The following is a 17,844-nucleotide window of genomic DNA, read 5'->3' as shown; positions in this document are numbered from 1 at the left end:
GTGAGCCACCGCGCCCGGCCCATTTTACCTTTCTAAAATTTGAGGTGAAATTCGCACAGCATGACATGAACCACGTTCCGGAGAACCACTCACGGTGCTGAGGCTCCATCACCTCCTAGTTCCAGAACATTCTCACCAGCCCAAAAGGAAACGTCTTACCTGTGAAACATTCAATCCCCACCCCCCCACCCAGCCCTGGACCACACATCTTGCCTCCTTTCCCGTGGTTTTGCCCGCTCTAGACATTTCAGGTAAATGGGCTCACACAACCTGTGACCTTGGTATCCGTCCCATCTCACCGAGCCTGATGTTCTGAGGTTCGTCCATCTTGTAACATGTGTCCGAACTGGATTCCTTTGTATTTTATTTTTTCAAGACGGAGTCTCACTCTGTGGCCCAGGCTGGAGCGTAGCGGCGGGATCTCAGCTCACGTTGGGACCTCCGCCTCCCCGGTTCAAGCGATTCTCCTGCCACAGCCTCCTGAGTACCTGGGATTACAGGAGTGTGCCACCACACCCAACTAATTTTTTTGTATTTTTAGTAGGGACAGGGTTTCACCATGTTGGCCAGGCTGGTCTTGAACCGCTGACCTCAGATGATCCACCCGCCTCAGCCTCCCAAAGTGCTGGGATGACAGGGCGTGAGCCACCGTGCCTAGCTCTTGGATTCCTTTTTGTGGCCGAATCCTAACCCAGTACACTTTTGATGAAATTCAGGCTGAAATGGGCTCAAACAGAGCTGCTGGTCCACCTCTCCTCGGCCCGAGCCCTGTCCCGGTGGCCTGCTGTGGACCCATTCTAGGCCGTGGATGGGACCCCTTGCGGTCAGCGTCCCAGAGGTCAAGCTCCCAGGGAAACTTGAGCTCAGAGAGAACAGCAGCTCCCAGCAGACCCTTCCGCCGGCTGCTCCCAGCCTGAGCAGACGAAGAGCCAGGGCCCGGGGCGCTGGGAGCGGGAACAAGGGGCCCTTTTCTGCTCTGCACAATGCCCCATTGTGCCCTTCCTGGGGAGAGTGGCTCTGCCCGGCGAGGGGAAGCTGCGCACAAAGGCTCCTTGTGAGGGCAGCCCCACCTGAGGACAACTCGGGGCCACACCTGACGCAGGGCTCTCCCTCTCACCGTCTGTCCCCAGCAGGCCTGGCATCCAGACAGGGCCCGCCCTGCAGGCATGACCCAAGGGTTCAGGGGTTTCCCCGTTCCCCACTCAGGAGGGGAGCAGTGGGGGCTGTGCTGGCCCTTCCGAAGCTGGTGGCCCAGGCCACGAGGAGAGGTGCCGGTCGTGGGCCCTGCAGAGGGACCTGTGTGCCAGGTGCCAGCCAGGGCCGACGGCTCCTGCGATCCCCAAGGCTCCAAGCCGTCAGGCACACATCGCGCCCAGAGGCTTGGCCAGTGTGCGAGGATGTTGGTGTGTTCACACCCATGGCAATGTCTTTTACAGGTCTCATTTCATAGCTGGACTCCTAAGGGGGTTTTCATGGAAAAGAAACAAAAACTAAAATCAAACCATAAGCTGTACATGTATGCCACGACCCCAGTGACATGGGGAGGCTGGACGCTGTGGGGAGGCTCTGGCCATAGCCTGTCAGGCCTGGATTTGGGGGCCCGATGTCCACAGTCTCTGCCCACACAGGGCTCACTCCACAGGTGGCGAAGATATAAACAGGTAATTAAACAAGCAGTAAATATGGGTCATTTGGCCATACCAGTGGTGATAATTTATAGGCCAAAACACTAGGAACACTAGAAGGGCTAAAGACAAGAACACGTTAAAACAAAAACAAAAAACCAGGACAAACATTTCCAATGTACACAGAAGAAGAGGACTTTTCATATGTAAAGAGCTCTGATAAACAAATAAGGAGAAATCAGTACTTCCTGATTTCCATCCACGTGCCCCACATTTTATCAAATAACCCCTAGGTCTCCTGTGCCTACTCCAGCCTCACTCGCTTTCTTTCCTCTAAGGAATGCCTGTGACTCCAGCCTCTCCCAGCGCCCACTTCTGAGCAGCCCCTGGAACTCCCGTTGAGTCATCAGAGTGTAGAGTTGCTGGCATCCTCCTTCAGGTTCCGTTTGGGGCATTGAGCAGTAAGTCCTTCCCTCCTGAGTCCTGAGTCCCCCTCTTCTGCCACAGCTTGAAGTCCAGTCCTCAGGGCTGGCAGGAGCTGGGCTGGGCAAAGGCGGAAGGGTGCTGGGGCTGGGAGGCAGGAGAGGGTTCCCCCGCATTCCAGGCCCTGCCATGCCTACTCTGTGTCTTGCTAGCTGCGAAGATCGCCCCAGCACCCTCTGTGGAGAGTGGGAATGAGGGTCAGCTGTGAGGCAGGGGCACGCAGTGGCAGCACCGCCAGGGTGTCCGCAGTCCACCTCCCCCAGGACGGTGGTTGGGAGGGAATGGCTGGGGGAGGGCACCTGGGCTTCTGCCACGCGGACCGACAGAAAGCCCGCGTGCATGCCTGCCCCAGTGAGGTCGGGTCGGGCGATCCGCACCACCTCCCAGGTACCCAGCCCCGCGCCCTAACCGCAGCAGTGCCCAGCGAGGACTGCGAGGGGCGGAGGCTCCGGGCACCAGCTTTCTGCGGGGGCGGGGCCGGCGGGAGAGGGCGGGGCCTCTGGGCTCGTGGGCGGGGCCTCCCAGTGTGTGGGTGGGGCCTTCGGGGGTGGGCAGGGCCGAAAGGGGAGAGGCGGGGCCTCCGAGCTTGGGCGGGGCCTCTGGGAGTGCGCCCTTCCTGCGCATGCGCCCTGACGGCCCAGCAATGGCGGCGCCCGAGGAGTCTCTGAGGAAACGGAAAACCGGGCACTCGGCCCCGGAGCCCGAGGCGCCGCCCGCGCCGGGGCGTGACCCCGCAGGCTCTCCGGCTCACCTCCACGCGGGCACCTTCTGGCTGACCCGGATCGTGCTCCTGAAGGCCCTAGCCTTCGTGTACTGTGAGTTCCAGGCGGGCGGGACATCCGCCAGTGTCACCTCCGCGCCCCACGACCCCCGCCCTCCCTCGAGAACCCCCACGCAGCGCTCCTTCCTGCCGGCACCGGGCCAGGCGGGGCGGGTGGGGCAGGACGAGGCGTGCTGCGCCGGTGGCCCGCCCCGAGCCTCCGGCCTGGGCTCGCGGGCTCCCGGGCTCCGGCCCCACCCGCAGCCCCGACGTTGCCCGGCGGCGCCCGCGGGGACCGGCTGGGGGCTGTGCAAGGCGGGGCGGCCGGGCCCTGGCCCGGGAGCTCGCAGGTGAGCTGGGCAGGTGGGGTCCCCGTGCGCGGGCAGCTCGCGGGTCTGCGTCTGGCTGCGGCCGGGGGGCGGCCCGGACGGCGATGGCTCCCGCTGCCGGCCCGGGGCAGCGCTGGTGGGGAGGGTTCCCGCTCCTCCTGCTCCGCCGCCATGCCCGGGGCGCACTGCCACCTCCCCGCGCGCAGCCCCTGCCAAAACGCGGGGAGCCTCCCGCAGCCTCCTCGCGCCCCCTGAGGGCCCAGGGAAGGTGACTGGCTGGTTGTGGGTGACACCCCCCGTGGGCACCGAGCAAGGAGAACCGCCCAGACCCGGGCACGACTAGTGCCCGAAGAATGTCTTAGTTTATAGTGCTATTACTCAGCTGTTTCCTTTATGTGATTATAGATAATCGCGCATTAGTTTAGAGCTAGTGCCTGAGATATAACTTACTGCTTACATACATCCAGTTTATATAGTCATACTTGGTGCTTACATCTAGCATGCTTAGTCGCATATAACCTTTCTATATAATCATACAGGTACTGTAGTCAGAGCTGTACGGACACATTTAGTGCTGATGTATAGGATCCTTCCATAGAACCATACAGTAGTCTGTAGTGGGGGGAATGCCCGGAGCAGTCACAGAACAGAAGCAGCACATGGGGAAACAGCCAGGCCAGGACGAGAACCAGAGACCCCGGGGGTGGCGTCCCTGCCTGAAAGGGCACACGCTGTATGGCAGGCTTGGAGCAGGAGCCTCTCCTCCCGATAAAGGAGTTGTATACCTCGCATCCAGTTCCTGTGGAAAGTCGGCCTCAGGCCTGAGATCCCGCAAATAGCCGAGGGAGAAGAACCCCTCTGGTGTGACCAGTCACAGCGGCTGTACACCCTGTCAGTCTTTTCTCCTTTCTGTGCTAGCTCAAATCACCCTCCCATAAATATCTTAAGAGCACAAGTCTGTCAGCTCCCACTGGGTTGGCTTACAGTAGCCTATTAGAAATACTTTAAAGTCTCCTACCCCCAGATAAGAAGTGTTGCACATGACACCTACTGCACACAGCCCACCTCTTTGCCTCGGCGATCTAATGGGGATGGACCCCGTTTCTGTACACAACCCTTTACTACTGTGCACGGCCCATGTCTCTGCCCAGGTGACATAATGGGGTGGCCCCCTCTCTTGTGACTCACGTGATTATGTATGCCCTATCACTAAGCCTATGGATGATGACCTCACTTACGCCCCTTCCCCCTGCCTGTACCTAATAAATGCAGACGCTTCTGCATGTTCGGGGCCTCGCCTGTCTCCACTCAGGTGGCGTGGCCCCCCGAGTCCAGCTGCTCTTCACCAGTTCTTTAGTGTCCTGTCTCTTAACATCTTGGATCCTGCACTTGAGCACAGCGTAAGGGACACCCCACGACCCTGTGAGTCCCAGCAACCCTATAGCTGGTGGCCAGGCTGGGGTTTCTTCTTAAATGTTCTCAACATTTAACGGCATCTTAAATGCCCCTGCCAGCAGAGGTCTGGGGCAACTCTCAGAACCTCATGAGACGCAGACTCAGCGTGCGTCTCACTCAGGGATGTGGTTGGCCGGTCCACTGGTGAGACCCTTCACCCCGCAGCTGCGTGGCGCCCACCTGTGCAGCCTGCAGAGCATTCTGAGAAAAGTCAGTTCACGCTGAAAACCTCTGGACCCCCTGGCCAGGGGCAGCTGGCGATTCCACCTCCCTTTCATCCACCCCAGTCCCTACAGCCCAGAGCTGGTTTGAAAGAAGTGGTCCTGTGATCATGGGTACGTCAGTGGACATGTGGGTACATGTTGCATAAGGCCAGTCTGTTGGCAGCAACGAAGCCCAAACTCTGAAACTCTCGAATGAGCCTGGAAGTGAGGGGAGAGTGCCAGGCAGAGATGCAGCCGGCGGGGCGCATGGGCAGCCACCCTTCCACAGGGCTCCGGAGCTGCTGGCCCAGACATTGCCCAAGCGTGGTTGTAGGCTGTGGGCATGTCTCCATTTCCCTTCATCGCTCCTTTGCACAGCTTTTGTCCCACACACGTCGCGGGAAGTTTGGTAGCGTCCCTGTGCTGAAGCGTTGCTCACTCTGACATTTTGTGTGATAACACAGGCTACCTACTGGTGCAAAGAGATGCGCTATTCACTACAAGGCTTTCTGTGAGACTGCAGTATCAGCGTCCGCTCGCTCTCTCTCTCTTTCTTTAAAGCAATTATCTTATTTTATTTTGAGGCAGAGTCTCACTCTGTCACCCAGGCCGGAGTGCAGTGGCACTGTGTTGGCTCACCACAACCTCCTCCTCCTGGGTTCAAGCAGTTCTCCACCTCAGCCTCCCGAGTAGCTGGGATTACAGGCGCCCACCACCACACCTGGCTAATGTTTAAAATATTTTTAGTAGAAACGGGGTTTCACCACGTTGGCCAGGCTGTTTCTTGAACTCCTGAACTCAGGTGATCCACCTGCGTCTGCCTCCCAAAGTGCTGGATTACAGGCGTGAGCCACCGCTCCCAGCCTGTAATTATTTTAAAAGGTAGCTCTTCCCTCCACAGCATTAAACAGTCATTCTAAACGTTGATGCTGTCACTTAGCACACGAGGAAATACAGGTAGAGTAAAGCCGAAGCCATGAGGCGCTAATAGGCCTTCCGCAGCGGAGCCTGAGATACAGCGGGAAGTCCCTGAGGCCTCGCCTCCTGAGCGCAGCTTCATAAAACCAGCTCAGCCTCTTTCAAACGAGCCGAGGCTCCTTTGATCTCCGCAGGGATTCTCTGTTCAGTTCAGAAGGAACCGCTTTTAAGCCACTGGGCCAAGCGGATATTTAAAGGCTGGTGTCCGGCGTTGAACATTTCTCTTTGACATACGCAGGTTTTTCCTCTTGTGAGTAACTACATTTGGGGTAGAATCGGTGTTTTCTGCTGTATCAAGGAACCAGTTTCCCATCTTCCAGGGACATGGTTTTCTGGCTGAGATGGCCCAGGCAAGCACTTATCTCCTTCTAGAAAGTTCTGGATTTTACTGGGACTGTGAGCTACTGTCCCTCAGAATCCCAGGGTTTTCCAAGTTGCCATAGGGGTTCTCCAAATATTTCACTGGATGTTGAATTTTACAATGTTTGTAGCTATCAAAACACTTGTGAAGAAATGCACAACCAAATGTGTTCTGCAGAAACTCCCCGTGTTAAAAGACGTCGAACTGAGACAGGCTTACCTTGGGCACATTGTCTCCGCAGCCGTGTAATGAAGATATAAAGGTCAGGAGAACACAGAAATACCTGCCGTCAGAGAAGCCTCAAAGCCAGACCAGAGAGGCCGGCTGCCGGCAACAGGCCTCTGCATCCAGCCTGACTTTGCGTCTGTTCTGGTGCTGGCTCCTTCACCCACAGCCCTGGGCATTTCCGTGTGCTGCCACCAAGGTGGGTAGGTGCCAGGGTGTGCTCACCGCCCACAGATGTGCATGCCGCGAGCGGCCTGGGATGTCTGCTGTGCCCTGCTGTGCTGTGGGGGCCGGAGCGCGTTACTGGCGGAAAGCTGCGTTTTCCCAGGCTCAGAGTTAAAGCCCCCGCCTGTCATCCTGATGTGTGGACCGTAGTCTCTAGCCCGGTGCCGACCTGGTGCCAGCATCACTACCCCTGGTGGACAGTGAGAAAGCAGGGTCAGCTGCCGGCCGGCTGTGCAGCGAGTGTCCATGGACCCTGGAACTCCGCCCTGCCCTTCATTCACTGTGCTGTGCAGCCCGTGTGTCCTGAACGCCAGGTTGACATCTGGGCAGCGGCTTTCTCAGGCCGTGAGGACCCCTGGGAGGACCGAGGCTGCCAAGGTGGTTGGGGACGGCAGACGCTGAGCATCCCCTCAGCACAGATGTCACTCCCAGGAATAGCTGAAGTCCAGATGAGTGACAGCTCGTGTGACAGGAGTTCCTGGCCTGAGCAGCGGGACCCGCGTGCTGTGTTCTTGGTGTAGGGGCAGTGCCGGCTGCCGTGGGTGCCAGGGCCTCCTGCAGTCAGGCCTGCTGCCACCTGTGTGCCTAGTGAGGAAACTGATCTCAACAGTGGGCACCATGCCCAGGGTCCCGGGGACAGAGGGCAGAGTAGCCTGGCCAGAACCTTCACTGTCCTATGGCAGGGCCCCCCAGGGTCTTGCGCTGACCTTGTGGCCCTGCAGAAGATTGAGGCTGGCACTGGCCAACCCTGCAGTGTGAGGGCATGTGTGGCAAACAGCTGGTCTGGGGTCTCATCAGCTAGGCTGGCTTCTGGATGCTTGAAATATCCCTCCCAGGGGGCCTGGGCAGGTCGGGCCATGGGTGGCCACGGGCAGCTTGGGCTAGACTCGTGGAATTTCCAGAGCCCTGCGTCTGTTACAGCGCCAGTCGGTAGAGCTGGACCCCTGACGAGGCGGAGGGAAGGACAGCCTTGCAGGTGATCCTGAGGACGCCCTAGGCCAGAGCTGCCCACGCCGGCCGGGTTCTCCGGACTGAACTCATGCTGCTTTACTACTGACGAGAGTCACATAAAATATGTACACGGTGTGTTTCCACTGCCTCACAATTGAGGTGTTATCTGGAAATGGTGTAATTACAGTTGGTCAGAATTGGGTTGATTGCAGTTCACTGCAGAGAACTTTCTGGAAACTTGTGACAGGTGGAAGCCACCCCTTAGCTGTGTGGCCTTGGCCAAGCTGCTCATCAAGACCTTCCTGTCACCAATGAGGTGAGAGTGACCACATGGGCCGTCCTGAGGCTGACATGGGACTCCCCGCATGTGCTCTTCCTGAAAGGCAGAGCAAGGACACGCTGGCCCGGGAGACGGCTCTTAGGCAGCCAGTGCATATCTGAATGTCGGAAAGGACATTTCCTTTGATATCCAAACCTTTATGAGATATTTTTACAATTCGGCAGGGATTTGTAGGTGATGGTGAAATGAAGGCTGGGTGGTGGTGGCGTTTGCAGACTAACTTTGCTGACTGGCACTTCATGGGTACCATGGTGTCCGTGCAGAGACCCTTTGGTCATATGTTTGTCGGGGTCCAGCCCTGGACAGGCTCAGGAGGGACCACTCCAGCCAGGGCCGGCCGCCCAGTGCCTGCACAGGGCGTGAGTGCTGGGGGCTTTGTGGCACATGCTCCCTGCTGCCTCTGGGGCAGATGTCGCCTGCACTGGTTGCAGTGAGAGGCTAGAGCCCCAGCCGATGAGCCGTGGAGCCTGCACTGCTCCCACGGTGTCCCTGCCACATGGGGCATCTCTTCCTGACTTTGTTCCTCTGACCCTCTGGCTTCTGCCCTCCTGTGCATGAGCTGCACTTGTTCTCTCCATGGCTGCCCATGCCCTGCAGCCTTCAGACCAGACTTAGGCCTCATCATGTGTGGGCTCCTGACCCCACCTGGTGCTGGCTGCTGGAGCCCTGCTCTCTGCTCCCTTTGCTGTTGGCATAGCTGATATTGTCCCAGTTCTGGTGTTGTTCTTGTGCCTGTCTCCCTCCAGCTGCTTGCGGCCAGGGAGAGGGCTTTCTGTAGACCTCTGTCCCCTTGCGGCCAGGGAGAGGGCTTTCTGTAGACCTCTGTCCTCCTGCGGCCAGGGAGAGGGCTTTCTGTAGACCTCTGTCCCTTTGCGGTCAGGGAGAGGGCTTTCTGTAGACCTCTGTCTCCTTGAGGCCAGGGAGAGGGCTTTCTGTAGACCTCTGTCCCCTTGCGGCCAGGGAGAGGGCTTTCTTCAGACCTCTGTTCCCTTGCAGTCAGGGAGAGGGCTTTCTTCAGACCTCTGTCCCCTTGCAGTCAGGGAGAGGGCTTTCTATAGACCTCTGTCCCCTTGCGGCCAGGGAGAGGGCTTTCTTCAGACCTCTGTCCCCTGTCTTCTAGGAGCATCTCCTGCTCAGTGAAATGTGCCTAACCTGTAGCAGGTGGTATCTACCAGGGCTTAGTGTCAGCGTGGGACACTTTTCTAGCCATGCGCCTTCCCCTCCACGCCTGCCTCTAGCCCTGAGGTGTGACCCAGCAGGACAGAGACTGCCACAGCCCTCCTTTGGTTGTGTTCGTACTTCCTGGGCTGCTCTTGTCTTCCTGTTTGCTGGTGGATTCTCTTTTTGCTGGAGTGTATCCCCAGGCAGCTTTTCCAGAAAGGACCAACTTGCCCGGGTCTGCAATTCTCCATCAAAGCCGCTTTCCCTTAGAGCTTTGCAACATTCAGGAGGCATCTTCAAGCATCTGACTCTTGTTCTTCCCCCTGGAAGCTTCTAGAGTCGCAGTGCCTTGCCCTCCTGCTTTCCACCGTTGTTCTCCATTCTGGTTATTTACCGAGGAGTCTTTGAGGCTCTTTCCCTCTCTCTCACGGTGGCCTCGATGAGCTCTTCAACCTCAAGACTTGTCCTGGCTCTGGATGAGGCTGTTCTGGCCCCACCCCAATCTGCTTACGTGTGCCAAACACCACCCATCCCAGCTGGGTTCTGAACAGGATGGGTGCGGGCCGCTCTCCTGTCTAGCTTCCCAGCTTGGGCTGGAACCTGGAAAAGCCCCTAGATGAAGCTGAGTGGAGAAGAACAGCAGTTCCCCAGGCCCTGGGAGCCGAGCACCATGGGGAACCCACCGATTGCCTGGGTTGCCCATGGTTGCCCACCCAGGCAAGCGGTGGGTTCTGTGTGGCGTGCGCTTGCCCACTGCACACGCAGTGGAGACGGCCTGGGCTGCGGAAGGAATGTCCGACGCTGGCAGGAATGGAAGTTTTCATGCCGTCTCCGGCTCCATGTGGGCATGTGGAGTCCCTGGGTTAGATTTATTTTGAAAATCTGACCTCTAGGGGATCTCCAAGCTAGCTTTGTCCTTCGGGTGTGGAGGCCTGTGCGCTGCGCCGTGGTGTCTGTTCCATGCACTGCCCACGGCCCTTCCTTCTCATGTTCCATGTGGGGCAGTTTTAGCACCTCTCCTGCAGCTGCCCCGGAGGTGAGGCGCGGTGAGATGGGTAGTGTGCCTGTGAGTCTCACCACAGCCCTACTAGCTTGGCATCCTCCTCAGATGGCACCCGAGGGGCAGCGGTGACATGGCAGGCATAATTGTTTCACCCGTGTTTGCTAAACTCTCAGCTGTTCTTCAGAAAATGTGAGGAGAAAATGAAACCAGAAAGAATACTGGAAACCGTGCCCAATTTGGTTTTGTTCTGAGCTTTCCGTGGCTCTAAGAGCTCCTGGGAAATGAGTTGTTTCTCTCTTTGCCAGGCCACTTGAGCTCTAATGAAATGCACCGCTTGCTTTCACAAGTTCTTCTATAAAATGCTTGCTTGTTTGAAAAGCAAACAGCACTGCCCTACCTTGGAGCTCTGCAGCACATGCTTTAACGAAAAGGTACCTGAGGTCCCGGGGCAAAGGCCCAGCATCTGGCCACGGTCAGTAAGAGCCAACCAACAGAGAACGCCACTTCTGGGCTGGTTCTGTTTTAATTTTACAACAATTTATCCAAAAAGAGAAAACTAATTTTTTTCCTTTCTGATTATTTGTTTTTGTTTTTGAGATGGAGTTTTGCTCTTTTGTCGAGGCTGGAGTGCAGCGGTGCGGTCTCAGCTCACTGTAACCTCTGCCTTCCAGGTTCGAGCAATTCTCCTGCCGCAGCCTCCTGAGTAGCTGGCATTATAGGTGCGCGCCATCACGCCTTGCTGGCCAGGCCTGCTGTTGGCTGCTTGTGTGGCATGGTATTTCCTGGTCAGGCTCAGGGTCCCCGTGAGAGGCAGGCGGTCGCCATGGCTCCCTGTCACCTCCACATGGGGTGCTGATGGGGCTTTCCAAAGCTTGGCTGGTTGGATAGTTTTGCTCTGAGAGCCTGTGATTTTTCGAAATTTTTGCTGCTTCTTTTTATGTAGCTATTTTTATAACATGAGTAGAGATTGAAATAGCTTTTTTCTCTGAAATCTCAGTTCAGTCTGTCTTCATTTTTCCTGATAAGCGGGAAGTAGGTTATGTGTCCTGCCCTGGAGTTACTGATTGAGGCTGTTGCTTTGGTGAGGCCACATCTTGTTTTCCTCTGTGGCTCTGGAGTTTGCATTGTGGTGAGGGGCGGGGCACATGCACTGTTCAGCCAGCGCCGATTAGGTCCCTGTGGGAAAGGGGTCTGACTCTGAGGAGGGCTGGGTCCTGGAGTGTGCAGGGGCTGAACAGTCACCACCTGTGTTCCTCCCACCAGCAGACATGCCAAAACATACATAGGCACATGCCTGTACACATGCACATACATGTATACATGTGCACACACAGATATATGCACACGTGCACACATGTATGCACACATGCACACATGGAGACCCACCTACATGTATACATGTGCACTTGTGCACACACAGACTGGCACACATGCACATGTATGCATGTGCACACATGTACACACATACACACGAAGACCTGCACACATCAATGTAAATTTATACATGAGCACATGCATACACACATACACACAGAGTATGCGTGCATGCACATACATGCATACATGTGCACACGTGGAAACATGCACACGGAGACCTGCACACATGCACATACATGCATACATGTGCACACACGTACACATGCACACGGAGACCTGCACACATGCACATACATGTATGCATGTGTGCACACACGGATAGCAGCACATATGCACATAAATGTATGCATGTGCACACGTGTATGCAGACACCTACATATGTGCATACATCTGCACACGTGTACACACATGCTCATGGAGACCTTCAGACATGCACATACATGTATACATGCGTAAGCTTGCACACACGTTGACCTGCACACATGCATACACAGATGTCTGCACATGTGCACATTCATGTATACTGTGCACATATGTACAGACACCTGCACACACAGGTACACACACTGGCCTGAGCTCCTGTGGAAGCTCCTGGTGCAGACCCTGCACATGTGGTTGCTGGGGCTGAGGGGCCCTGCTGCAGGGTGTCCTCTCTGTTGTCAGGGCTCATGACTCAGGTCCCTTCTGCTGGTGGTGGAGGCAGGAGGGGCGTGGGGAGCCTTCTGCTGCAGCCCCGTGTCTTGTCCCATGTCCACCCTGCATTGTGCCCCATGTCCCACCCCATGTCCACTCTGTGTCCCACCCTGTGTCTGACCTGTGTCTGCCCTTTCTCCACCCTACGTCCCTCCCCATGTCCCGCCCTGTGTCTGCCCTGTGTCCACCCTGTGTCCCTCCCCGTGACCACCCTCTTCCTCCTCACTTCGAGCTGCCCCCCACTGATCTGCCATCCCCAACCCCTTTAGGGGTCACCAGCCTGGCCCCTTTGTCACCCAGTGCCCTGCCGTGCTCTGCCTGTGGCCCTGCCCCGCGGCTTTGCAGGGAAGCTGCTCCCAGCTCTTCATGCCGTGCACTGACTGTGCAGAGGGTCTTCAAGGATCCTTTACTTTGTAACATTTTTTACTGTTCACCAAACTGTGCTCGGTGGCTTTCCCATCCATGCCCCTCCTGTGGTGGGACCCAGCTCTGTCCTGGCGTCCCCTCTGTCCTCCCTGGTCTGTAACAGCCTCCCAGACTTTCCTACGTGCAGGCCTGCCATGGAGCCTGTAGAGTGTCCTTCACATGGGGTCTGTCTGCTGTTTCTCATGATTACACTGGGTGATGGGTTTTGGAAGAGGCCAATAGAGGTGCAGGGCCCTTCCCGTCACACTGTATCAGAGTCCTGACGTCCGCATGGCTTTCTGATCACCTGGCCAAGGTGTGTCTGCCAGGTGTCCCCTCTGTGAAGTCCCTGGTTTCCTGCTCACTCTGTTCTCTGGAAGCCAGTCACTGAGTCCAGGCCCTGCCTTCCAGAGGGACTGTCTGCGGACGTTATGTAGAATCCCTCTGAGAAGGAGCTCTTGTTACTTGTTTGTGGTCATTTGTTTTGACACTATGGACCCATGCCCATTTATTTTCACTCTGGTTGGTAATACAGCGCCATCACTGTGAGTTGTGTCAGGGTTGTGATCCGGTGTTATCACTGTGAGTCCGTGTCCGGGTTGTGATCCTGTGTCTTCACTGTGAGTCCGTGTCCGGGTTGTGTCCGGGTTGTGATCCGGTGTCGTCACTGTGAGTCCGTGTCCGGGTGGTGTCCGGGTTGTGATCCGGTGTCGTCACTGTGAGTCTGTGTCCGGGTGGTGTCCGGGTTGTGATCCGGTGTTGTCACTGTGAGTCTGTGTCTGGGTGGTGTCCGGGTTGTGATCCGGTGTTGTCACTGTGAGTTTGCTGCTCAGTTTCTAGCTTTGGCCATGGGTGTCTCTCCATGTCTTCGTGCATCTTTCGCGTGCCTCTTTTGAGCCCTTCCAGCTTTCCAGATGCTGCTGGCCCAGATTCTGTTTCTCTGCCCGGCCCTAGAATCAGCTGTTTCTCCAGGGAACCCTAGCTCTTTTTAGGGGAGCGTAGAAACTCCGATCTGGGCTCTGCGAGGGCCGTTGCTACTGGGGAGTCACGGCGGCCGGCCCTCTTGCCGGGCAGAGCTGGGCTCTGTGTGTCATTGCCTCATTTCACAGACGTGGTTGTTTCTCTGTCGTACCCACTGTCTGTAAGTCTATGACGGTGAACCTGGTCCATGCCTCTGTCTCTGACGTCCACCCGGCATGCAGCGTATGCAGCCTTCCCTCCTGGCTCATCTGAATCCTCCCTCTCTGCTAGTGAGAACCTGGCTCCCCTGCTCCTCTAGCGTTTGCTCAGCCCTGGTGCACATGCACAAACTGTCCGCCCAGGCCCCGGGAAGAGCGCTGGCGTGCAGCGTTTGCACACAGCTCCTGTGTGCTTGTGGTCTTCACTCAGACCCGTTCTGGAGTTGCTCAGGCGGCTCCTGCCCTCTGGTCGGTGTGGTCTGATTCACCTTCGTGCGTGTGGAGCCTGCACTCCATCTGCATCCCCCGACCTGTTGCTTGGGTCTTTCCCCAATACTTGGTGTGCGTTAAAGTTGATCCTGCGTAATGCTCAGTGCCGTGGGCTTGCCAAGTGCATCGAGAGCTCTATCCCCCAGCTCCAGCCCCCAAGTCCGCCGTGCATGGGGGTGACCCCTACCCCCAGCAGCCCTTGGCATGCCCGGGCCTGTCTTCCATCCCTCCGGTTTTGTCTTTTCCAGTGTGACATACGAATGGCCTCACACAACACGTAGCCTGTTGGGTCTAGATTCTTTTACTTAGCAGCATGCACTTGCACCCATCCAGGCTGTTGCCTGAACCAGCAGCTCCTGCATTCTTACCTGTGAATATTGCTCTGTTGCCCCAGTGCTCCTCCGGTTATTTATCCACGTCCACTTTGAAGGACGTCTTCCTCTTTTCTGGGTTTTAGTGATGACGAGCAGAGCTGCTGTGAGCATCTGCACGAGGCTTCTGTGTGAACGCGTTTCCAGGTGGAGCCCCTGAGAGGCTCAGTGGCTGGGCTGTAAGGCCACCCTTCATTCCCTGGGTAAGACGTCACCCGTCTGCTGTCCACAGCGGCACGCCGCAGGCATCCGCAGCACAGCGAGGGCACTCGCGCTGTCCAGAACCTTCCAGAGCGTGGGGCGCTGTCCGTTTTTAATCACTCTGGCCACAGGGACACATGTGTGGTGACGTCACATGGTGGTTTTAGCTGGCGTTTCCCCGTGACGAATGACACTGAGCGACTTTTTACGCGTTATCTGCCGTCTGGAGCCCTTGCCCTGTGAGAGGCAGACTGCTCCCGTGTCTGTTGAGGTCTATGGCCTGTGTCTTTTCTTCCCACCCTTAACACTGGGCTGTCTGTCTTCTAACGATCGCGGTTAAGAGCTCTTTGAATGTTCTAGATACAAACACTTTATCAGAGGTGGGATTTGCCAGTACTTTCTTCCCATCTGTGGCTTGTTGCTTCATTCTGTTAAAAGCAGCTTTTGCAGATCAGAAGTTCTTCATTTTGATAAGTTCAGTTGACAGTTTTTTCTTTCCCAGATGATGCCTCTGGTGTGGCCTCTGAGGACTGGCTGCCAGGCCCGCCACGGAGTTTCTCCTGCGCTTCCGTCTGGAAGCCTCATGCTCTTGTGTCTTACGTTTAGGTCTGTGACCTTTCGTCAGTCAGCTTGTGTAAGCTGTGAAGTGTGTGCAGGCCCATCTTTTTCCATGTGGACATCCATTTGTTCCCGCATCATTGTCAGAGACTTTTCGTTTGTGTTTTATTTATTTTGTAGAGACTGGGTCTCACTCTGTTGCCTGGGCTGCTGTGGAACTCCTGGGCTCAAGCAGTCCTCCTGCCTCAGCCTCCCAAAGTGCTGGGCTGACAGGCATGAGCCACCGCTCCCGGCCTGAGACTGTTCATTCTCTGTGGAGCCGTCTTTGAACCTTTGTCAGCATGTGTTCACTCTGTGTGTTAGGTTGGGAGCTGGGGGGGTCTATGTCTGGGCCCTCTCTTCCATTCCACTGAGTCCTGTGGCTCTTCTTTAACCAACACTATGCTGTATTCATGTGGTCTCCATTAGCCTTTTAATGAGTCTTAAATCTGGGTAACGTGAGTCCTCGCCTCTGTTCTTTTCCAGATGATTCTGGCTGTTTTAGTGCCTTTGCCCTCCCGTGTACCTTCTAGAATCAGCTTATCAGCATCTGCAGAAGCACTTACTGGGTGTTTTGGTTCAGATTGTGCTGAATTTATGAATAAAATTGACAATGATTTTGATTCCTCCAATCCATGAAGATGGTCTGTCTCTTCAAATGTTTAGATCTTGTTTTGGCTTCTTTTGATCAGTGGTTTGTAGTTTTCCTTGTGCAGATTCTGTTTACATTTTTTAGATTTATAAATGCATGGGGAGAAGTACAAGTACCAGCTTCCTACGTGTCTATGCAGACACTCACCCCAAACCAGCACGCGCATCTACACAGACACGGACCCCAAACCAGCTTCCTGCGCGCAGTAGGAGGCCACATGTACTTTGGGCTTGCTCTTGTGATTTTTTTTTATCATTACGCAGTATCTTCCTTTATCCCTGTGTGATTCCTTGTCCTTAAAAATACTTTTTTTTTTTTTTTGAAATGCAGTCTCACTCTGTTGCCCAGATTGGAGTGCAGTAGCACAATCTCGGCTTACTGCAACCTCTGCCTCCTGGTTTCAAGTGATTCTCCTGCCTCAGCCTGCAAAGTAGCTAGGACTACAGGCGTGGGCCACCACGCTCAGCTAATTTTTGTATTTTTAGTAGAAACGGGGTTTCACCTTGTTGGCCAGGCTGCTCTCAAACTCTTTGACCTCAGGTAATCCGCCTGCCTTGGCCTCCCAAAGTGCTGGGATTACAGGTGTGAGCCACCACGCCTGGCCAGATCTACTTTCCGTGTTGTGAACAGAGCCACTCCAGCTTTCTTTTATTTGTTGTTAAGTGTTTTGTAGCCACAATGAACTAGATCAGGTTGTGGCTCACACTTCGGTGGTGTATGTTTTTTACTTTTAGCCTACTTTTTCGTTTTTCACCTTTACACACGGGCACGTGGTGCTCTCCCCGTCGGCATCTCTGGGCGAACACTGAGCATTCCGCAGACACTGAGGTTGAAGGTGCCGTTGTGGGGGTGGGCATTGTTGGACATGAACTCAGAGGCCTGTGGTTTTCGTGGAGGGTGCGTGTGGCTTACCTGCAGGCAGTAGGCACCAAGCCTGTGGCGTGTGCTGGGAGAGACCCGCCGACCGTAGCCAGGGTCACCGGGGTGCGTTTCACTGTGGGGAATGCTGCCTGCAGGGCGGGTGGTCAGCCACCTGTCTGCGTGCAGCAGGCATGGATTTCATATGAGCGTGTCTAGTTTACTCACGTGTGTTTGCGTATACACACACACTGTGTCTTCTGCAGGTTGGCTTTTCCAATATTTCCCCCAAGATTTTGAGAAAGTACTCAGACTCCTGAGTCTGAGGTTTGAGCCCCAAATCGTTGGCCAGACGGCGCCTCCCCTTCTCGCCCCGCCCCACCCTGCACGTCCGAGCAGCGCCCACGGGGTCCACATGTTTTGTTCATAGTCATGCTCATTTTGTCTTCTTTTTCTTCCAGTTGTGGCGTTCCTGGTGGCTTTCCATCAGAACAAGCAGCTGATCGGAGACAGGGGCCTGCTCCCCTGCAGCGCGTACCTGAGGAGCGTCCAGCAGTACTTCCGGGGCAGGGTGGGCTGGGACGCCCTCAGCTATGCGCCCACCGTCCTATGGCTGATGGACTGGTCAGACATGAACTCCAACCTGGACTTGCTCGCTCTCCTGGGACTGGGCGTCTCGGCCTTCGTGCTGATCACGGGCTGCGCCAACATGCTTCTCATGGTGGCCCTCTGGGGCCTCTACATGTCCCTGGTCAATGTGGGCCAGATCTGGTGAGTAGGAGGAGCGGGCGGTTGGGGATCAGGGCTTCTGTAACTCATCTTACTAAGACCGAGGCAGAGCGGCCAGTCCGCCAGCCAGAGCAGCGGCCCATCCTCGGGTTAAAACCCCAGCTCTCTGCAGTGTCTCAACCTCGTGTAAGGGACTGCATTGCTAGCCTGCTGCAGACACAGGACTGGGAGAGGGAGGCAGAAGCAGCGGCTCCATGTCTGTGTGGACGTGTAGGAACCCGCTTTGGGGGGTGTGTGTGTGGCCGTGTAGGAGGCAGGTGTGTGTGTGTGGACGTGTAGGAGGCTGGTGTGGGGTGTGTGTGTGTGGACGTGTAGGAGGCAGGTGTGGGGTGTGTGTGTGGACGTGTAGGAGGC

At 56.0% G+C, this 17,844-nt stretch overlaps 1 protein-coding gene across 3 annotated transcripts in view; it reads left to right on the top strand.

Annotated features, from left to right (window-relative positions):
* Positions 1 to 2,704: 2,704 nt before the first annotated feature.
* Positions 2,705 to 17,844, top strand: part of LMF1 (lipase maturation factor 1) — a 103,879-nt gene continuing 88,739 nt past the window's right edge. For all 3 annotated transcript variants that reach the window (XM_037732244.1, XM_017510954.2, XM_037732241.1), the window contains exons 1-2: positions 2,705 to 2,923; positions 17,163 to 17,472. In XM_037732244.1, the coding sequence (XP_037588172.1) occupies positions 2,731 to 2,923; positions 17,163 to 17,472 (503 nt within the window). In that variant the 5' untranslated portion in view covers positions 2,705 to 2,730. The remainder of the gene's footprint in view (positions 2,924 to 17,162; positions 17,473 to 17,844) is intronic.

This window comes from Cebus imitator, unplaced genomic scaffold, assembly GCF_001604975.1.
Source record: "Cebus imitator isolate Cc_AM_T3 unplaced genomic scaffold, Cebus_imitator-1.0 Scaffold444, whole genome shotgun sequence".
NCBI classification, from domain to species: domain Eukaryota; kingdom Metazoa; phylum Chordata; class Mammalia; order Primates; family Cebidae; genus Cebus; species Cebus imitator.
The sequence above is the reverse complement of the archived record's forward strand: the minus strand, read 5'-3'. Positions and strand labels throughout refer to the sequence as shown.